Source organism: Bacillus rossius, chromosome 2 (assembly GCF_032445375.1).
Source record: "Bacillus rossius redtenbacheri isolate Brsri chromosome 2, Brsri_v3, whole genome shotgun sequence".
NCBI lineage: Eukaryota > Metazoa > Arthropoda > Insecta > Phasmatodea > Bacillidae > Bacillus > Bacillus rossius.
In genome coordinates, this window is record NC_086331.1 from 36,974,882 (window position 1) to 36,999,198 (window position 24,317).

General features: G+C 34.5%; 1 protein-coding gene across 3 annotated transcripts in view; it reads left to right on the top strand.

The window, feature by feature from the left end:
- LOC134529244 (L-threonine ammonia-lyase) overlaps positions 1-24,044 on the top strand; it is a 416,545-nt gene extending 392,501 nt beyond the window's left edge. For all 3 annotated transcript variants that reach the window (XM_063363140.1, XM_063363142.1, XM_063363143.1), the window contains one exon: positions 22,054-24,044. In XM_063363140.1, coding sequence (XP_063219210.1) covers positions 22,054-22,185 — 132 coding nt within the window. In that variant the 3' untranslated portion in view covers positions 22,186-24,044. The remainder of the gene's footprint in view (positions 1-22,053) is intronic.
- Positions 24,045-24,317: the final 273 nt, after the last annotated feature.

Genomic DNA, 24,317 nt, shown 5'->3' on the forward strand with positions numbered 1-24,317 from the left:
TTTCAAATTTACAAGAAATTCATTTATTTTATGAAAAAAATTTTTTGTACTCATAGTGATCTTTGCAGATATTCAGTTATAATTGGTCATTATTAAAAGTAGGTAATTATATTTTCAGCCAGTTCCATGTCTTATTAGGAGAGAAGTAAGAATAAATTGATCATATTTATAGTTCTAACAGTTCTACGTGACTTTATTCAATCGTTCATACTAGAAAGTATTATTTACATACGCCAGTGAAAGAAGGCACTGTAATGTGGCCATCTGTGTAAATTGATATCGCGATTTTACGAGCTAATATAGTTTTATACCACCAAAGAACGCCACCTCCCGTCTCTAAAATAATCTTTAAAAAATACTTCATATTTATTTCATGTTTATCAAGATACGGAAATACAAAGTAGATGATATTTTATTGAAAAGTATGAAATTTACTAACGAAACATAAAAACTGGACCCGAATAATTCTAAATACTTTAGATCCTGATATCGTTCCAGACAAAACTACATTTCTTTGTGCTCATTGGTGCCCTATTTCAGGAAAAGAGAAGAAATTATATTTAGCCTGGGAGTGAAATCTCTGTTAACTTCTATACTCCAGACAGCATTGTTGTAGCTTCCAGTCAGACAGGATTATTTGCTGCCACTATGTCTTGTGTGTAAGAAGTTGAGCCGGAAGCAGCTTGTCGCAGAAGACAAAAACCTCAGCCAGATGCAGGTGCGCCTTCAATCCGTTATCGCTGCTAAGTACCCTGCCGGGACAAGACGATGCCTTTCACCCCATCCCCATTCCTTACATATTTTGACCAGCTTTGTTGGGAATGGGAAAGATACCTGGTTGTTCCAACATTACTGAGAATGCAAAGCTCCTCCAACCCCAAACCCCGACTAAATGCACGTGTCTGGCAAACCTATCTGACGTTCCTAAACAACCAAATGTATGTTGCTGGCCACTGATTCTACATTGCTTCTTAATCGACTGTCATATAGAACTGCCTTGAAAATACATGTCAGTGCATGCAAAGAATCCGATCCACCTTCCAAGAAGACTGAAGAGTTCGAGAAATGCTAGTAATCCTTGTTTGTACTGGTGGAAATAATATAATAAATTTTCTTATTTGTAATTTTGTTGCATTTTCCCTTGAACATTGTAATTCAATATTAAGTTTAAATAGAGAAATATATTTTAACCTAAAATTATCTGCGCCTTACTGGTGGTTGGTGTATGATGAATATATATCTTAGGATTTTTTTTTGTAATTTATTAGATCTTTTTTCCCCTGATATTACCATTTGCGAATAAGGCAAGGATCGAATAGTGCAGGAATCACTCGAATTAATCAGTAAAATAACAAGCGAATTTTTTGATGATTTTTGGTCTTTTCCTTGAAGTTTTTGGTCAAAATTAAAGAGTTTCAATCTTACAGTCCATGTCGAGGCAGCTCAGAGTGGCTTGCTTTCAGGAGTTTTAAGCCATGTTTAGGACATAAGGTTCTTTCAAATAGAAAAACCTTTTTGCTTTTTAGATTTTAGAATTTTTAGTTTTTTTTTATTTATTAATAAACAGGAAATTTTCTCTTGAAACGGAAATTTTTCCCTCGAAATATGGAAATTGTTAGGAATTTTGAGTCATTTATAAAGAATTCCGATAGCGCACACGCCCAAACATAGCTGAACTCGTACTATCGCTGAAATGGTTTTACTTGTGATGAAAGTTTATTCAAGCAATGATATGGGTAAAATTTTAATTGATATGGTGGCTGCAACCTCTTACAGACGAAAACAAGTTGATAGATTCAAGATGGCTGCCATGAAATCATACTGGCTGACCAGACTGTTCTGGCATTAGAAGTAGAATGTCTATCTGCTGGATAAAATGATTTTAACTTAAAACTTAATCAAGCACAATAAAAAAATTGGGAACGAATAATAATCATACAAAAACCACCAAACTCAACATTACCATTTTGCGCGATTCAAACCCTAGGTTTGATAAAAGGATAGGGTTGTTTTTAAATAAAAAAGAAAAGCTTCCAAATGAATAAGTAATAGAAGTAAGATACTAAAAAAAATTGCATCTGAATTTACGTATTACTTTTTGTCGTTTATTAAAATACATCTTGTAATGACGTGGAAAATGAGGTTGTATGTTTTTAAACATCAAATTTCGGTAACTAAGTAAGATGTAAATAAAATGGTAAGGTAATAAATTAAAAATTGTTATTTTGCTTATTTGTATGATTCCGTCCTTACGTGGAAGGGGCGACGTTTCATGTAAAGACAAAAATTAATTCTTCCGAAATTAATAAATAAAAGAATTAGAAATTAAGAATCAACAACAAGCACATAAAGGTAAGCACTAAGCATATGATTTTTTCTTTAGTTTTTTTTTTGCCTTCATTTTTAATGGTGCGAATAGGGAGTAAGTTATGTTTATTATATAGAAAAATTCATATATCCTTAGCAAATACAGCTGGCTGTAAGCAACTTCACATGAATTACTTTATTAAATTATTATCTGGAATACTTTAAACATATTTAGATATTCGACCTCAAAGGCAGTGCGTGAAACGGGGCACGTTAGTTTTAATAGTAGTCTACTAAATCATATATTCAAGCAAATTAAGATGTTAAAAACTGAGCAAGAATAACTTTCAAATGAGTTATTATGATTTTATATCGGTTTTAACGTTTATCTTTTTCCCACATTATACCACTAAAGGGGTGAAAAACCATTTGAATTTGTTTTTATTATAAAAGTCGTATCCCTAAAGATAATGAAGTTATGTGGTTGGATTTACAAGCATGCAAAAACTATCAACCCTTTTCTACAAATTACAGAAGTTAACTTTTTAAGAGGTTAAATATTTCAATTACTGTTTTAATATTAAAAAAATATATTATGAACAAATCCCACAAATTTGTGCCTAAGGAAATGATAAATGAACATACCTACGCTACCTTAGTTATTCAACATTCTCCGAATTATCACTTGTCAGTCTTAACAGAGGTTAATATTATTTTTAAAAAGTAAGAAATTTTTTTAATCTAATAAATAAGCTGGGTTTGGTTTTTTTTCTGGTTAACCAATATTGCTACATTTACTTAATTCTTAATATTTACATCAGTATCCTAGTGGGAAAGAAGAGATTGGTAAAAATTTGGATATAGGCCTACTGCTTAGTTAATAACAAAAAAAAAAAAACAAGATTCAACTAATAAGTTCGATAATAAACTTTATACATGTACTCTACATTTAAAAGAAAGATGCGATTGCATCAAATATTCTTAAAAACGGGATGTATTTGTCTAAATGTCAGATCCTTTGATTATTCTAAGCTTAGGTCCAACCATAGAAAATGAATGTGACATTGAAAAAGATTCGTAAACGTATTTGAAAAAGTATAGATGTAAGTTTAATAAATATATTTTTTAATTAACTACCGCATAAAATGGCAGGAAGTGTAATATCATCAAGGTAAACTATATCCTCGATCAGTCTAAAAAATAAGTTTTCAAATTCGATACCTAATCTTTACTAAAAATTAAAAATAGCATACCCATAACTACTTCGAAAACGGTTATTTTACAAAATATAGTTTTATGCACCTGACGATTTATTGTGTCTGTTTATTTAGTCCAAATATTGGGAATTAATTATATATACACTTTTTTAAATTGTAAGATTTTAGCAACCCTCTTAAAATTGCAAGAGCGAAGACGCGAGTTATTAGCTATTTATTTAATAAGATTCTTCTAAGCGAAGCTTGGTCATCCAGATATTGTAAGGAAAATTTAGGTCACGCTTGACACCTCGAATGTTACAAACTTATTTACTTCCAGTTGTTATAACATTTTGAAGTCTTGTTCATGTAATTTTTAGACGAAATAAGTTATGCTTAAATTTACTGTCCATGCCGAACATTTCAAGTGGATATTATTGTAACAAACAATAGTCAGCTGAGTCGTCACTAATCTCAGCTCCAATGATATTGTCAAACTTAAGTTATTATGAACATAAATAATTGCACATAATAAAACGTATGTTTACAAAATTAAAATAATCTAGTTTTGTTCTGAACTATAACATTTTATTTGCAAATTAAAGCTTTTTATGAACTCAATACAAACAAAAAAGAATGGCCACTACTTTGTAATTGAGTTTCTAACGAACCTTAATAACGATAAACCATTTTATCTACCTGAGGAAAGTTAAACACAAGAAAAGTGTGGTGAAATGAAAAAGATTAATCGTTGTTTAAAACGGAGAGGTAACATTTAACAGTCGTTAATAAAACATTGTTTAACGACTGTGGTTCAATTGGTCCTTAGCCTTTTTTCATACACAACCGTTATATATATTTATAAACTGCTAGTGTGGTTGATTTATATTTTAATTTTAAAATATATCAAACGTAAAATGTTTCACCAATGAAGTCTCGTAGGCACGATCAAGCAGTATACGTCCATGCAATTTCTAAGCGCCGGATACTTCTGTTGGTTCGGCTCCTCTGCTGGAAAAAAAAAGGTCTTGCGGGAACGATCATGGCAAGCAAACGTTCCTGCTACCTCCATCTGCCTTGTGGTTCCCGGATTCTTTAATTAAGAAAATGAGCATTATTTCCATTATTTACAGTTAAGAAAACATAAAAGTTTCATTAAGTTTTTCTATTGGCTTAAACATTTCGCTACCCGCCATTTTACGAGTCTTTGCCGCCACGCGGGGGGTCCCACCCCATAAGCTGGGCAGACAAAGGGCTGGCAGGATGTCTCTTGGAGGGGGTGCGGGGGGGGGGGTCCCACCCCTTCTGCGGGGCGGACCAAGGGCTGGCAGGATGTCTCGTGGAGGGAGGTCAAAGCAGTGCAGGGGAAACGGTCGGGGTTATGACGAGGTCGGGGAACTGTCCACTGGCCGGCGGTATCATACGCCCAGGAGACAGTGCGAAGATGGAGACCAGTCGTGTGAGGCCGGGACTCAAACGGTCACACGACATGGGTTGACGAGAAGAAGGGCTGACAGCTCTACGGATGGGCCCTGTCCACAGGGCTGACCAAGATTCTTTAAGTGTCACAGATATCAGAGCTCACACAAACCACGAGAGCAGACGGGCGTACGCGCACTGTTGTGAAGACGTCACATCACGCACGAAGCACCGAGTGTCAAGGGAAGGAGGAAATTAAGAAACACAAGCAAATATAATAGTAAACTTTATATATATACTAAGTTAACCATCAACATTATTAGAATAAATCTTTTGATTTGGCTAACATGAGCCTTATTTATTTGCTCCTAGAGCGTACTTTGCACAGCAATACAGTATTTACTCCTAGAAAACGGACAATTTTGTATAGTCTACGTACGGACCAATGAGGTTAGACCCCATAAGATTTACCTTGGAAGGCAACATAAAATTTTTACATAGCACGAGATCATCAACAGAAAACCTATGCTATCTCCTAGTGGTGTTATAATTATCAATGGCCAAGATACGTGTAGCAGATTGCCAGCCATTTTATCTAAGACTGCCTCTAGAGCGCGCTAATCCATTCAAGCAATCAAGGGCGGGAGGCCTCAAATGTTCAATACAGGGTACATAGTTTCACGAACCAAGATGGGTACCAACGAGGCACAGCCTGAAGCGTTGTGAACCGCGCTATTTAAACTAACATTTATAAACACAAAATCGCTATCCCACAGCGTAGATCGTCTCTATGGAAAGCTACCAACATGCTTTTAAGCACTTTATTAACACGTTCAGCCTGATTTCCTTGAGGGAAATAAGCACTACTGTACACAGGCTTAGTTGCCAATTAAAAACATATATCACGGAATTACCCAGACCAGAAGTAAGTGGCGTTTTCATAAATTAGAATATAGGATGTTCTAAAAACTTTACAAATATTACTTCTCAGAGTCTTAGTTATAGGGGCAGCCTTCATGCCGCGAAGGGGGAGGAGGAACACAAATTTAGCGAAAATGTTTACCACAACAAGTATAAAGTTATTCCGCAAGCGAGAACGGGTGAGAGAACCGAATATATCGATTTTAACAGCTAGCCAGAGGGAAATGTGTGGATCGGCGGCATATAAGCCTACCTTAGCACACTGCTGGGGTTTAGAGACTTGACAGTCTGAACAACCACGCACGAACTGAAGTAAAGCATTACGAATCTCAGGCCACGCCAAGTGAGCGGCGATTTTCCTAAATGTTTCATCCACACCCAAAAACGACATATGAAAATATCGCAACACAACAGGGCGCACAAGAGCAGGTACATCTGTTTTACGTGTACGTCCGCTAGAACCCGTGAAATACAATAAATCATTCTCAACAATATAAGGAATATTTTTACTCGCGTATAAATCACGCTCAATTTCCTTGCAGAATGGGTCCTTCCTTTGATAATCACGAATGTTAAAATAGGATTCAGGAAAATTCCTACACACATTCGAGTGAACCATGTCTGAGTGCAAATTAGGCGTGACAAAATATACAAAACACAATCAGGATTATACATTCTCAACAGGGATTCTGTGACAATATTCTCTACACCCCTTACACAATGAATTTTCAAATGAAACCTATATAGTCCTACAACCCCAAAGGCCTAATTTTCCTAATTGATTGGGGTGATTACAAAGCCAGTTCTGAGCTTTATTGTCCATATAGAGGTCAAACATTTGACAATCTAAATACGATTGAAATTTTTCAACCCCAAAGAGGCATCGAAGGGCTTCCTATTCGTACGTTCCAAGCCGTCTTTCACACCCAGACAACGCATCACTCGCAAACGCAATAGGTCTAAACACGCAATCCTATTTCCAAGGACAGAGCTCCCAGCGCTAAGGATGAAGCATCATCATGTAAGGGAAATCTATTCTTATAAATAGGATATATTAAGACGGGTGGTGATGATGAAAGCCATTTAAGGCTATTGAAAGCCTTTTCATGATCTTCTGTCCAAACCAATTCTGTATTCATTTTACGTAACAAATTAAGTGGAGCCCTAATATTGAGAAAATCCGAAATGAAACTAGTATAATACCCAAGTAAACATACAAATCATTGGACGCCCTTAAGATTTTTGGGGCGGGGGAAACTGACAACCGGAGCGATATTATCGGGATTCATGAGAAGTTTACCTTCAGTGATAACATAACCCAGAAACATCACCGAATTAGTGTCTAAAGGCACTTTATCCGTGTTAAAAGTCAATCTAGCCTGTCTAAGGCAGGTAAACACTACAAGTAGGTGAAGAATGTGTTCATCAAAGCTAGAAATGTAAACAATTATGTTGTCCAAATAATAAAAGGCAAATTTTAATTTAATATCATTCAAAACGTTTTCAAAAACACTCATTAAGACCTGGCTTCCAAAACTGACACCCATAGGAACTCTATAAAACTCTATACCCCAGGGGGTAGAGATGGCTGTATACTTGCGGATAAAAGTGTCTAAAAGGCCTTGATGAAAAATGGAATTAATACCAATTACAGAAAAAATTATACAGTTCCCTAAAATCTGTAAGGCCATTTCCACTCTAGGCAACTTAAATCTGTTATTTATACTCTTATGATTAAGAGGAATAAAGTTGTAATCGGAATTAAAAAAAGGTTTCTTAGGTACAAGAAAGGTGGGGGTGCAGTAATTAAGCACAGACGGCGAAAGTACATTAGTCTTAAGAAGTCTATTAAGAATTTGCTTAATAATTTTAAATTAAGGAGGGCTAGGTTTGTCATATTTGGAATAAACAGGGGTGTCATCCTTTAAATAAAATTTGTATGGCAAGATATCAATGTGTTTGGTCAACACTCCCGGAAAAGAGGCAATTAACTCCTTAATGGCCCGCTCTTCAGAGGAATTCTCCTCAATGTTTACAGTGGAAACACCGGGAAAATTCTTTTCAAGAGTCAATTTTATATTGAAAGTCGGTTCAAAACCAGAACAAGCTCATGAGCGGCTATGTCAAGCGTCGCTCGAGTTTTGCCTAAAAATTAAAGTTCGAAAATAATTTTATGAGAAAGTCGTGGTACTATTAAGAATCTCCAATGCCAGGACAATCTGTAAATTTTTGCTTCAAGCAAAACAGTAGTACTTGTGGGAAGTACGTCACTGTTATCTACACAGATGCTCACAAGTTTATCATGCTGAATACGACTAGAAACGTGAGGAGCGAGCTGACAAAGCGTATTCAAAAATTTAGCGCTAATCAACGAGAGTGTAGCACCCGTATCAACCAAGGCGGGAATCTGACAATGATACAAACTCAATTTTACAAAATTTAGGAAAACAGGAAAAGTATGTAAATATTGTTTTTAATTGACGTTCACGACGAATACCGGCTCTATGTCAGTTCCCCGACCTCGTCATAACCCCGACCGTTTCCCCTGCACTGCTTCGACCTCCCTCCACGATACCTCCTGGCAGGCCTCGGTCCGACCCCGCAGAAACATCACTGTTCCCATTGGCAGTGGCCAAATTCTCTCTCATTGGCTGAGGGTGGTGGGGGACCCGAGGGGGGGGGGGGGCCAAGGGGTGGGTGGGACCCGCACGGTGGTTGGGACGAATGCGGAGTGCTCGGGCGAACTGGGTATTAGGCGCTCATAACTGTGTGGGAGGTGAAGGAAACTTCCTGCGGCATTACAAATGCATTCATATGGTCTTTGATCATTGGTCTTTTATTTGAAATATTTACTGCATTCCACTTAAAATATAATGCTGTATGAAACATATCTGCGTAATTCGCATTTTTTTGTATGAAATACTAGTGTTCTTTCACCATTCAACTATATATGTGCTTACGTGCTTGATTTTTCATGAAAATATTTTTTTTTAAGTGCCGCAACTATTGGTGAAAACTTACGGGTAAATAAGTTACGAGATAATACAGTAACATACATACTTAAAAGTGTGCAGGTTATTTATTCCCCGCAATTTTTTTTTTGCGTGAAATTATTTTGGTTATATTTTGTAACAATTAAATACAAATCATTCTTTTACTTGTCAACAAGCTCTATTTGTATCATATAAATATCTTCTAAATCCAAATAAACATCTCTAATATGATCAAAAATTCTAATGAAGGCAACTATTTTGTTTACTGCATGAATTAGTTTCATATAAATTGGAAATCTACTCTGTGGTTGATCATTCTATTTAGGAAAAGAGCTCAACACGTTTTGGAAATGTATTAGCTAAAATAATTAAACTTTGTATTAGTGTTTATGAAATATTTTGTCAAAGTTATCAGTTTTCAAATTTATTTTGGGTATGATCACGACGATAAAAATTATTTAAAGTAAAGTGCTAAGATTTAAATACATGATTCCTTTTTAAAGTTTTCTCTGTTTGCTCTACTATTAAGAAATTTTTAACAAATTCCCCTAAAGATTTGAAACCACAAATTTAGAAGTATTACACAACACTCAGAACTGGACAATTAATAAGCTGCTGTATTGACAATGAAAATTATGTTTGTGACATCGATTCTTTCCAACTGAACAAATTTGAACCATTAAAATATCAAGTCATAGTTACAAAAAGAAAAAAACTGTTTGCATTATTTTAATGTTTAATGAAATATATGTTTATTTTAAGTAATGATTGGCGTCTTTTTGTGGTAGGCCTACGTGTTTTTTTTTGTTGCCTTGTTAGGTAGATCTCAAAGAAATACTACCTATTGTAGCCGTTAGCATGGTGCGACTTCCGGAAAATTTTTGTAATGCTTTTCGTTTTAGGGTTCATAGACCCCAAAACAATAGTCATCTCAAAAGTTTATCTAGCCTTTATATTTTTATATATATACAATTCAAACTTTTATAGTCACGATAACTGTCGTAATTTTGCACAAATAACTTTCAAACTGATAAATGAAATCTCGGTCGAGTTCGTTAATGGGCGATATCCGACCAAATGGGCAGAGATGGCTAAGGTTTTAAGAAAAACAGAAAAATCGAAATAACTCCCAAAATATGATTAGTATCACATCCGTTTGAACGTTTAATAAATGTTATGAGTAATACCAAAAATTTTTTATCTTAGATAACTTTTTGTACAACCAATCATAACTGCAAGAAGTGAAAAAATCTGGGTTGTCAAAATAAATCATAACTCCCACAGTAGGAATAATATCAATTCCATTCAAATTGTGTATAAATCCTTTAATTTTTATCTAAAACCTTTGGCAGAAACAATTTTTGATGAGACGAACCATTGGTAAAAAGTGTGGAAAAAACAGGGTTTGAATATTTAAAGATAATAATAATTTCCTTACTATGTACGTTATTGATTCCTAATCTTTTTTATTGAAAGAGTATTAATTTTATCTACAATTTTTGTCTGAAATAAGTTTTTATACGACGAACCATTATTGCAAGGGGTGGAAAAAATTGGGGGGTTGAAAAACCAAAAATTCCATACCTTCCTCAGTAGGCACACTATTAATTCCGTTAGAACTGTGTATAAATCCTTATATTTTATCTAAAACCTTTGCTCGAAAATAATTTTTTTATAAGATTTACTCGGTGCAAGGGGATAAAAAATGTTGTGCGATTAAAAACAAATTAATAAAATCCGTACTATGATCACTATTTAATCTGTTCTTATTCATTTAAATATAGTAAATATTAGATACAAGATACATCTAAAAAAAATTTAACTAAGAAACCATTGTTAATATGTAAAATGTCTCTAAGCGGATATTGATGATTTTTCTGGTAATGTTGTTAAAATGAATATGTCACTTTTCTTCCAGCATAAAGAAATATAAACGTCGAAATCTACCTGCTCCTGTAGGCTGCGCCAAAAGGGATTTTTTTCATGTGTTATGTGTCAACCTTGCTCAAACAACTAGGCTTTTATATATATATATATATATATATATATATATATATATATATATATATGTGTGTGTGTGTATATATAGATATATAAATCACAGCCAATGAAGCAAATTGACGCAGTTTTAAAAATCTGGATAGTTTTATAAGTCACTATAGGCAAAACAAATGGTAGTTTTCACTTGCAGGTCATGACATATCTTTTAACACACCTGATTGTTATTGATAAGTTTTTCCGTCTCGTATTACCTCATTTTGACGAAACGTTACCCACCCAGATTAAACATTTAGTTGGCCTATATAAAAATAGAAGTTCAACGATATTTGTTTTTTAGTAATTGGAATATTAATTTTATTAAAACTGTAATCGGTAAGTCGCAATATTCTCATTTTAAGACATCTATAAAGAGAATATGGACATAAAAAGGGATTAAAAATAGAAACGGTAAAATAAACAATGAAATGTGATGGGTGTGAAAGAGGCCTGAAAGGATAATCCAATTAATTGAATACAGTTTTATGTAGATATTGAATAAAGACTAGCTATTGTAGCCGTTACCAATGTACTTCTTTCGGAAAATGTTTATGTAGTTTTTCTTTTATTTGTCCGTCGACTGTTGTTGCCACCATATAAATTAATTGTTTACGCAAGTCATTGCTTATAATTTACTCACATACCATAAAATATTTAAAACCCCATATACTTTCACAACGAGCCTTCGGCAAAATTTTCATGGAAAGTATTAATGAATATAAAATTTTTTTTCGAAACGAGGGCACTTTTATTAGCGAAATGTACTGCAAACTTAGTTTTTTGTTGTTCTTAAAACGTCATACTGCTACGCCAAAAAGAAAATAAAATCACTACCTACAGTATTATTACGAAATAATGAGGGGAGAATCTTCTGGATCTCAGAGAAAAAAATTAAGAATGAAAACCAGCAATTTGAATTACAAATTTTATTATTTAATTTTTTTTTCTTATTTCGTCTTTTAAGCCCAAATTATATTAAAAATGTTTTTCTATTAAAATAAATATTAATTCGATGTTTCTCTGGTGCTCAGCCACACTTAAATTGTTGTTTTTTTAAATATTTTGGTAGAGAGCTGCGTGAGCTACCCTATAACCGTGTTTGTAATTAGTGTTCATTTCTGTATACAATTAAAAAAATAATAATAAATAATATAGGTTTAAGTAAAACCACTTTATATTGCGATTTTACCACGAACAGCGAATACCATACCATATCACAACTTAAAACATATAAAGTCCCGTTTTTCTCTTACAAAATATTATAGTTATAAGTCATTTAATGTGCTTTGTAATCGCCTTCAATCCTCTTGGAAGATTTTGGGCGACGTTATAAAAGCGACTAGGCTATAAGGTTATACTTAACTATAAAATTACAACTATGAGAAGGAACCGTTCACTTCAACTTTTGGCATACAGTACTATTTTTTGTGGGCGTTTTGCATCGATATGTATATGCGCTATCAAAATATTGGCTACATACAAACTAGAAAAACATCAAACCAAGCCCAAATTCATGTTGAATTATTGTTATATTGTTCGTCTGCTGTTATATAAACACTTTTCAAATTTACAAGAAATTCATTTATTTTATGAAAAAATTTTTTGTACTCATAGTGAATTGCAGATATTCAGTTAAAATTGGTCATTATTAAAAGTAGATTATATTTTCAGCCAGTTCCATGTCTTATTAGGAGAAAAGTAAGAATAAATTGATCATATTTATAGTTCTAACAGTTCTACGTGACTTTATTCAATCGTTCATACTAGAAAGTATTATTTACATACGCCAGTGAAAGAAGGCACTGTAATATGGCCATCTATGTAAATTGATACCGCGATTTTACGAGCTAATATAGTTTTATACCACCAACGAACGCCACCTCCCGTCTCTAAAATAATCTTTAAAAAATACTTCATATTTATGTCATGTTATACGGAAATACAAAGTAGATGATATTTTATTAAAAAGTATGAAATTTACTAACGAGCCATAAAAACTGGACCCGAATAATTCTAAATACTTTAGATCCTGATATCGTTCCAGACAAAACTACATTTCTTTGTGCTCATTGGTGCCCTATTTCAGGAAAAGAGAAGAAATTATATTTAGCCTGGGAGTGAAATCTCTGATAACTTCTATACTCCAGACAGCATTGTTGTAGCTTCCAGTCAGACAGGATTATTTGCTGCCACTATGTCTTGTGTGTAAGAAGTTGAGCCGGAAGCAGCTTGTCGCAGAAGACAAAAACCTCAGCCAGATGCAGGTGCGCCTTCAATCTGTTATCGTTGCTAAGTACCTTGCCGGGACAAGACGATGCCTTTCACCCCATCCCCATTCCTTACATATTTTGACCAGCTTTGTTGGGAATGGGAAAGATACCTGGTTGTTCCAACATTACTGAGAATGCAAAGCTCCTCCAACCCCAAACCCCGACTAAATGCACGTGTCTGGCAAACCTATCTGACGTTCATAAACAACCAAATGTATGTTGCTGGCCACTGATTGTACGTTGCTTCTTAATCGACTGTCATATATAACTGCCTTGAAAATACATGTCAGTCCATGCAAAGAACTCGATCCACCTTCCAAGAAGACTGAAGAGTTCGAGAAATGCTAGTAATCCTTGTTTGTACTGGTGGAAATAATATAATAAATTTTCTTATTTGTAATTTTGTTGCATTTTCCCTTTAACATTGTAATTCAATATTAAGTTTAAATAGAGAAATATATTTTAACCTAAAATTATCTGCGCATTACTGGTGGTTGGTGTATGATGAATATATATCTTAGGATTTTTTTTTTTTTTGTAATTTATTACATCTTTTTTCCCCTGATATTACCATTTGCGAATAAGGCAAGGATCGAATAGTGCAGGAATCACTCGAATTAATCAGTAAAATAACAAGCGAATTTTTTGATGATTTTTGGTCTTTCCCCTAAATTTTTGGTCAAAATTAAAGAATTTCAATCTTACAGTCCATGTCGAGGCAGCTCAGAGTGGCTTGCTTCAGGAGTTTTAAGCCATTTTTAGGACATAAGGTTCTTTCAAATAGAAAAACCTTTTTTCTTTTTAGATTTTAGAATTTTTATTTTTTTTATTTATTAATAAACATGAAATTTTCTCTTGAAACGGAAATTTTTCCCTCGAAATATGGAAATTGTTTGGAATTTTGAGTCATTTATAAATAATTCCGATAGCGCACACGCCCAAACATAGCTGAACTCGTACCATCGCTGAAATGGTTTTACTTGTGATGAAAGTTTATTCAAGCAATGATATGGGTAAAATTTTAATTTATATGGTGGCTGCAACCTCTTGCAGACGATAACAAGTTGGTAGATTCAAGATGGCTGCCATGAAATCATACTGGCTGACCAGTCTGTTCTGGCATTAGAAGTGGAATGTCTATCTGCTGGATAAAATGATTTTAACTTAAAACTTAATCAAGCACAATAAAAAAATTGGGAACGAATAATAATCATACAAAAACCACCAAACTCAACATTACCATTTTGCGCAATTCAAACCCTAGGTTTGATAAAAGGATAGGGTTGTTTTTAAATAAAAAACAAAAGCTTCCAAATGAATAAGTAATAGAAGTAAGATACTAAAAAATTTGCATCTGAATTTACGTATTACTTTTTGTCGTTTATTAAAATACATCTTGTAATGACGTGGAAAATGAGGTTGTATGTTTTTAAACATCAAATTTCGGTAACTAAGTAAGATGTAAATAAAATGGTAAGATAATAAATTAAAAATTGTTATTTTACTTATTTGTATGATTCCGTCCTTACGTGGAAGGGGCGACGTTTCATGTAAAGACAAAAATTAATACTTTCGAAATTAATAAATAAAAGAATTAGAAATTAAGAATCAACAAAAAGCACATAAAGGTAAGCACTAAGCATATGATTTTTTCTTTAGTTTTTTTTTGCCTTCATTTTTACTGGTGCGAATAGGGAGTAAGTTATGTTTATTATATAGAAAAATTCATATCTCCTTAGCAAATACAGCTGGCTGTAAGCAACTTCACATGAATTACTTTATTAAATTATGATCTGGAATACTTTAAACATTTTTAGATATTCGACCTCAAAGGCAGTGCGTGAAACGGGGCACGTTCGTTTTAATAGTAGTCTACTAAATCATATATTCAAGCAAATTAAGATGTTAAAAACTGAGAAAGAATAACTTTCAAATGAGTTATTATGATTTTATATCGGTTTTAACGTTTATCATTTTTCCACATTCTACCACAAAAGGGGTGAAAAACCATTTGAATTTGTTTTTTTTTATAAAAGTCGTATCCCTAAAGCTAATGAAGCGGAATGTAAGTTATGTGGTAGGATTTACAAGCATGCAAAAACTATCAACTCTTTTCTACAAATTACAGAAGTTAACTTTTTAAGAGGTTAAATATTTCAATTACCGTTTTAATATTAAAAAAATATACTATGAACAAATCCCACAAATTTGTGCCTAAGGAAATGATAAATGACCATACCTACGCTACCTAAGTTATTCAACATTCTCCGAATTATCACTTGTCAGTCTTAACAGAGGTTAATATTATTTTTAAAAAGTAATAAATTTATTTAATCTAATAAATAAGCTGGGTTTGGTTTTTTTTCTGGTTAACCAATATTGCTATATTTACTTAATTCTTAATATTTACATCAGTACCTATCCTAGTGGGAAAGAAGAGATTGGTAAACATTTTGATATAGGCCTACTGCTTAGTTAATAACAAAAAAACTAAGATTCAACTAATAAGTTCTATAATAAACTTTATACATGTATACATTTAAAAGAAAGATGCGATTGCATCAAATATTCTTAAAAACGGGATGTATTTGTCTAAATGTCATATCCTTTGATTATTCTAAGCTTAGGTCCAACCATATAAAATGAATGTGACATTGAAAAAGATTCGTAATCGTAATTGAAATAGTATAGATGTAAGTTTAATAAATATATTTTTTAATTAACTACCTCATGAAATGGCAGGAAGTGTAATTTCATCAAGGTAAACTATATCCTCGATCAGTCTAAAAAATATGTTCTCAAATCCGATACCTAATCTTTACTAAAAATTAAAAATAGCATACCCATAACTACTTCGAAAATGGTTAGGTATTTTACAAAATATATTTTTATGCACCTTACAATTTATTGTGTCTGTTTATTTAGTCCAAATATTGGGAATTAATCATAATACACTATTTTAAATTGTAAGATTTTAGCAACCCTCTTATAATTGCTAGAGCGAAGACGCAAGTTATTAGCTATTCATTTAATAAGATTCTTCTGAGCGAAGCTTGGTCATCCAGATATTGTAAGGAAAATTTAGGTCACGCTTGACACCTCGAATGTTACAAATTTATTTACTTCCAGTTGTTATAACATTTTGAAGTCTTGTTCATGTAATTTTTAGACGAAATAAGTTATGCTTAAATTTACTGTCCATGCCGAACTTTTCCAGTGGATATTATTGTAACAAACAATAGTCAGCTGAGTCGTCACTAATCTCAGCTCCAATGATATTGTCAAACTTAAGTTATTATGAACATAAATAATTGCACATAATAAAACGTAAGTTTACAAAATTAAAATAATCTAGTTTTGTTCTCAACTATAACATTTTATTTGCAAATTAAAGATTTTTATGAACTCAATACAAACAAAAAAGAATGGCCAGTACCTTGTAATTGAGTTTCTAACGAACCTTAATAACGATAAACCATTTTATCTTACTGAGGAAAGTTATACACAAGAAAAGTGTGGTGAAATGAAAAAGATTAATCGTTGTTTAAAACGGAGAGGTAACATTTAACAGTCGTTAATAAAACATTGTTTAACGACTGTGGTTCAATTGGCCCTTAGCCTTTTTTACATACACAACCGTTATATATATATAATGTGTGTGTGTGTGTGTATGTATGTGTGTGTATATATATATATAAACTGCTAGTGTGGTTGATTGATATTTTAATTTTAAAATATATCAAACGTAAATTGTTGCACAAAATGAAGTCTCGTAGGCACGATCAAGCAGTATACGTCCATGCAATTTCTAAGCGCCGGATATTTCTGTTGGTTCGGCTCCTCTGCTGGAAAAAAAAAAGGTCTTGCGGGAACGATCAAGGCAAGCAAACGTTCCTGCTACCGCCATCTGCCTTGCGGTTCCCGGATACGTTTATTAAGAAAATGAGCATTATTTCTATTATTTACAGTTAAGAAAACATAAAAGTTTCCTTAAGTTTTTCTATTGGCTTAAACATTTCGCTACCCGCCATTTTACGAGTCTTTGCCGCCGCGCGGGGGGTCCCACCCCATAAGCTGGGCAGACAAAGGGCTGACAGGATGTCTCTTGGATGTGGGTGCGGGGGGGGGGGGGGGTCCCACCCCTTCTGCGGGGCGGACCAAGGGCTGGCAGGATGTCTCGTGGAGGGAGGTCAAAGCAGTGCAGGGGAAACGGTCGGGGTTATGACGAGGTCGGGGAACTGTCCACTGGCCACATGTATGCTTATGCCTCAATATGGACATTTCTAGCCGCTGGGATTTTTAAGGACTAAAAACGTTTAATTTTCTCTCGAAACGGGAATTTTTCCCTCGAAAAGAGTAATTTTTAATTTTTCAAAATTTTTGAGATTTTTTTGGTGGAATTTATTTCCCAAAATTGGAAATTTTGGAGAATTTAGAGGAATTTTGGCAAATTTAAGCAAATTGTGAATACATTTTGGTAAAAATTTGAAGGTTAAAGGTCAAGGTCAAGGTTAAAGGTAAAGGTCACGGCCATCCAATATGGCCACCGTGACGTCTCAATCCAAAATGGCGGACGGCTCATCGGCTCCACAGACTTAAAGCCTGGCGCAGGACCGCTATTCCTATACTAGTAGTACTGAATTTCCTTTTCGCGAAGGAAAATTTCTAGTGTTTTTTTCACAAAAATCTCGGTAACTTTAAAAGTCTGTTAAATTCCCAAAGAAATCAAAATACAAGTCACTGGGTCAGGATCTCAACATGGAATTTCAACCCTGACCTCGACTGTAACATGACACTTTACTTGATTATGTTTTTACCATTAACTAAAATAATTAAAAAATCCAATAATATATAAATTTAATATATTATAATTTTATTTCTTGCTTCGTGGTACATAGTTATAACACGCTAAGGTCAATGTAATAAAATATTAATTTCAAAAATTAAATATACTGAAAAAAATTGTACTTTTAGTTAGAGAAATAGATTACACATGCCATAGACTCTACGTCCTGAGCTCGAAACTAACCAGGTCAATGACCCAGCGTGTTTAACTGTAATTATTTTGTGTAATTTAAACCAATTTGTGTATATTTCAAGCCACTGAAATTTTTGTGAAATAAAACTCATAACATTCTCTCAAAACGGGAAATTTTTCCTAAAAAAAAAAAAAAAGTGTTATTTTGAGGAATTTTGAAGGGAATATAGGAAAAAGAAGACACTAAAAATAAAAGATTGCAGCCAGTCATTGACCTGCTCCCTCTCCCTATTATGAAGCCAGTCCCAGAACGAACGTATTCCTACTAGTTGTGTAAGTTTGTTAATTGGCTAAAATCCATATTTTCGAAGATATATTTAGATGAAAAAATTCAAATTAGAGAGTTTTAAATAGGTATGTAGAACAAAGTTTATCGCTTGGAATGTGAAATAAATTTTGAAACGATTGCATGACTTATCATGGATTTCCATAGAGGCACGATAGTTTTGTGGTTTCTTTTAGACCAGTATAATAACTACATTCAGCCATTCTATGCCTACGAAAGCTATTGTAGTGATCTCATTGGACCATAACTTTAACCTTCTTCTTCTTGTTGTCCTGTACTGTCTCAGCTCTAGCAAGGGTATGTCAAAATAATTTTAGTACAGTCATTTAAGTAGGGCAAATGTACACATTTGTATCTAATATACACATCAAAACTTTGGGTACATTTGTGGGACACGTGGAGGAAGTAAAAATTTCAGTGAAAATACGTCAGCGAATGTTTCTGTTTATCGCTGGAGTATTTTCGTATACAATGAGTTTCATTGAATCCCTGTTATGTGGCAAGATAGATAACTAACCTTAGGTATGGTGTGTTGGCTACCATGCACAATATTTTCGATGTGAACTTACGTATCACAGGGTTCCAGTATATCTCATTCCACACGGTGACAGCTCTAGCGATAAACAGAAGCATTCATGGATATATGTTCATTAACATTTCATCTATTTTTATATGTTATGCGTGTGAATTTATCATTTTGGCGTGTATTTGAGGTACACCTAGTATGTGCTTCAAGTTTAATTTTCTACGTAATGATTTTGTGAAATCCTCATACTTATAGTGATTTGGCTTTTGATGCGTATGCCGATGCCTTCCTTATCGCTCTTTCATTAAGGCAGGACTTAAGGACCGACCAAAACCATCATAACCTTTTCACGAGCGCAACAGTTAAACTTCATGTGATATAATCTGACCAGCTACAATTGTACATTGCGATGAACACACAATCCCGGAATCAGTAGAGTAGCTCTATATTAACTCTTGCTTAATACTATGAATGTTATTACTATAATTTTGGTATGTTTTCGGCCAATCAGAGGCTCTAATCATTCTATTACGTCGTTATTTAAATATTTATTTAGTAAATAAGATGGTAGTTTGTTGACTAGTTAATGCCAAATATTATTTTCTTTTATTTATTATGTTTGCAAAATGGGTTTAGCTGTAAACATTACTTTCAAATTTCTGAATGAAAATTAAAAAAATATATTTATGCATTTAATTGCACGATTTCTGTGCTATTATGAATTTGATTCGGTTATTAATGTTTTTCCCACATGACCAAAAACTGCCAACAGCAGTAACATTAATTTGTCAAGGCAAAAAAACCATAATAAAAGGAATGGGGTTACGTTTATGTTCGTTATAGTCAGGCTGCTGTGCTAGTTTTGTGTTGGTAAGTGCTTAAAGCTATAAATATTAATACTATGTTGGTTGTGGCCAGGCATTTAAGCCTAGACCACATTCACGATAGCACGCAAACAGCATATAAATAGCACAGTTGCATACGCACAGCACAGAAGTCAAAGCTACATTCGCACTCAACACTGCAGTTTGAAACGTTAAAAAATATTTTCCCCTCATTTGACCTCTCCTCTCCCCGCGCCCTAGTCTTGCCTGCCATTTTGTCCTGGCTCTGAGACAGGCCGCATTTAACTACGCGACTCACCACCTCCATCCCGGAGTCTCTAGGTAACCTCACGGAATGTTGGTTCCCCCTTTTTTTTTTTTTTTTAGCTTTTTTTGCGTCGGAAGTTTCTCTGAAGAGAACAAGGAATGTAGTCCCTTTTTATTATATTTTTATATATAAATGTAGTGTTTTAGAGTAATTTTCTGTGGTTGTGTCTTTCCCCTTGTTGCTTACGATACAGTACTTTCTTGGCCTACCAGGGATGTAGCTTCTGGATTTTCCCCACAGCGGTAAGTGGAAATTTACTCTCGATGCTAAACTCTAAAGTTCTAGCTTGTTTGACTAATTTTGCCGCTCCTGTTTATTCGTTAATTTCCTTGTTTTCTACCACTGCTCGGTTTGGTTTTTGGCAGTGGAGTTTTCCCGGTATGGGCGATGTCAGCACCTTTTCGATTCAGCTTTCTTTCCTTCTGGGCTGCCTTTCCCGTGTCTCCTTCGCTGACTCGCTTCGCTACTGGCCGCTGTTGCCTGTGCACTGCCTTGAGGCCTCGCATTGGCTGGCGCGCAGCAGCTAAGTCACAGATGAATGTGATTTCTGTATAATTTTAAAGAACATTTCAAATTCAACCTCGAACTCTCTTACTTATAAAATTTATATTCTAAGGACATTAAGCAATTTGTTAAGTGCATTTTAAAATATAATATTTACTGTAACGGGCCAGATTTTACAGTTAGTAAGTACTAAAATACGTTATTTTTAAATGGAATTATCTTAAACAATTTACCTAACAACAACATGATTGTGATCCTACAAAGTAATAAATGTTTCAAAAACTAAATTACTAAAAAGTAACAGACAAACCATGTGATACCTGGTTGTTATTTACTACTAGTTCTTTTCTAATTTTAGTTTTAGTACCCACAAGTTGCTGAATTGATAAACAGTCTGTAGCTGTAAATTTTACTTTGTTTCATTACTTCCACCTCTGAGGTGTTACACATAATTTATAGTTTTATTTGTGGATTATAACCAGTAAATATTTTCTGCAATTGTATAAAAATGACATAATTATATATAGTTGGAAGTATTGGGATATAACACCATGACGACGGCATAAATGCCAATTTTGGTGAAAAGTTAATCCAGGGAAACGAAAGAGAGTTGCACTACACTACATGGTTAAAAATAGTAAGGTTTGGGACTAATCTCCTATATGTCTGGGAACTACATCCCGAGGTAATTTACCGTTGAAGCAAAACTTAGATCATCTCGTACACAGACGAAGTATAGTGGACATCGGCCCGAGAACCATTGCCTGCCTCGTACTGGAACAATGCGTAGTTAAACTTGTCCAGAAGGGCACAAGTAGGAGGGGGGGCCTTAGTTCCTAGCCCTTGCCACTAGATAGCATAGGGGACTCCACCAATGGGAGCCTCGAGGCCTTAAGACCTTTGTTTTGGACGGGGGAGGGGGTTGTTGGCGACAAAATGGCGGGTGACACTGAAGCCCGGAGAGAGGAGAAGGGAATCATGCCGACGTCATGGCGAGAAAAGATTAGGTGGTGGCAGGGGGAAAATCCGAGTAGCTGGGAACAGTGCTTACACAAGCCCGATGCACAGCGCAGTGCTGTCTGGGAGCCCGTATGTAAAGAAAGATGCAGCGCCAGTACAGGGCGCTTGAAGTTGTGCGTGATAACACGGCGTGGGTTGGCGTGATGCGTCTGACCACAGCGGTCTGATCAACTGGTTTGAGTTTATATTATAAGGACTCCATGGAATAATTAAATTCAAGAAAATTATTGATGAGCCTCTTGAATAAATAAAAAGGTTAAAATTGTGCTAAGGAAATATATAATTTACGGCCCAGGTTACGCGGTGTGCCACTCCCTAGCGGGGCTGTTGCTTCCTGTGTGTGCACATGTGTAGGCTTCACGGTGTCGGGGTTGGGCTTCGCAGGTGAAGGTGGTGTGCGAGACCAGGGACATGATCCATGCGGCCGAGCTCAAGCAGAAGCTGAACGCGCACTACAGCTCGGTGTCGTTCGGCAAGATCCCTTCCCCGGACGAGGAGGCCGTCGACGACGTGTGAAGCCCGCTGCTGCTGCTGCTGCTGCTGCTGCTGGAACGCTTGTCCGCTCTGACCCGCCCACACCAAGCTCTCACGAAGGAGTTGTAACTAGGGACATGTATTTTTCGCGAAACGAATTCCAGACTATATGTTAAAACTTTGTAATTAAGTGTTAAAATTGCACGTTTAATATTTTTATATTAATATAAGTAGGTGTCTATATAAATTAACGATTTACAAATAATTTTAATGGATTAAAAGCAAACGCCTCCTGAATGGCCCGGCCAAATAGGGCAATAGTTTCTCTTGCAAACGGCCGCCAATTACAAGGAAAATCGCTAGCACTTCTAATCTAGTAATCTAATGAGCGATCAGGTTATATCGTGAAAACTACATGCTCCTAGTTAACCCACGCGTGAACTCTTAGAAATTACACTAAATTTACAAACTTTGAAAGAAGAATTTAACTGGAAAAAACAAAGGGTTGTTCGTAATTTCAAATAAATAAACTTTCGCAGAAACTACGCCTTATTTAAACTTTCCAAGTGTATGTTTCGATCCAAACAAGGGAAAAATAAGAGTGCTTTTGCTGGTGAACTTAGTGTCTGTAAATTTACGAAAATCCCTCGATAATTTGTACCAGCGTTATTCGTAAATTGAAGGTGAAAAATTTTTATAGTGTGGAAGCTGCACAGTAAATAAAAAAAGTTGCCCCCGATCTTAACGGTTTATTCATCAAGTCAAACGCAGCTGGCAGGCGTGCGGCACCTTTTATGTTCTAGTTTCAATTCAATAAATGTTTCAAATTTCATTGATATCCCATTTAAATATATTCTGCGTCAAAGTACTATTTTAATTTAACGATTTGAAAAAACAAGTGTGTCTTTTTAAGTGTCACGTGTAGGGCTGGATTCACAATTGAAAAAAGTAACAGTATCAGTAGGTCACATACACAAGTTTTGAACGCCATGTTTTCTTAACCTTCTGATTCACAACTATACACAGAACGGCCGTATGCAAGGTAAAGAGGTCGTGCGCATAGGAGAGAAATGAATATATTTTTTTTATTTCTGTCACAGACGCATGGTGCAACAACTAGTGTATCATTTTGACGGGAGTTTAGAACTACTGTATTTATATTTATTTATCTTAGGGTGGTTGGAAATTATCAAGTCATAACTTTGTTCAGGTAATTCTTCCTTTGCATATTATCACCATAATTATTTAGATAAGTAAATCGTGATAAATATTTAAAAATAATATTTAAAATAGTATTAAGGTTTCTTTAATGGTGTTTATTAAAATTTTTGTTTAACTTATCATAACCTAAAAAAATGTTATGATTTGGAAAATAGTGTTTACAGTTTGCTGGAAAGCTGTCGCGGAAAATTGATGCTTAAAATATTTATTTCCTAACCTACCAACGGAGGTTTTTTTCATCGCGAAAGTTCATTTGCTAAAGTTATCAAATAAGAATTCAATTGTGAACCAGTTTTGCATAGGTAGTGTGCACAGGTCAAGTGAATGGTCTGATATACACTCGCATATGTTTCTTAATTGTGAACCCAGCTTAAACAAGCGGATGTGAAATCGTGTGCATCAAACCAGTGTTGCTAACATAAACCAATGTTGGCCCCTTGCTTATAATTCAAGATTCGGTCTGTATCCATCATTAGTCTATGGCCTGAACCCCAAAATGATGGCCTCACATTGGCTTGCCGCATCTTTTCGGCAAAGCTGAACTCGTCGATCATTGTTATCATCATAAATATTACTTTCATTTATCTTAACATTTTTCTAGTGGAATGTTAAAGGGGAAATATATTGCTATGACATTTGTATGGCTGTAGAATAAATGATTTTATTTCTTTTTTTTGAAATATTGTTTTTGTAGAAATATTTAGAACTGGTCTTATATGAATACGCATAAATATCTCATTAAAATCCATCAGGTATAATTCAGTTTGAAGGTTATATGATAAATGATTTTGTCACGTATTGATCCTGTGAATTCTCTGTCAAAATGTGAAATTTAATATACAACTATAATAAACAAGAGAGTTTGTGGTGTAATGTTTGAATAAAAGATGTTTTAAAACTCTTCCATCAAAAAAAGTTGGACAGAAAACTTCAAATTGATTTTCAAACTGGTC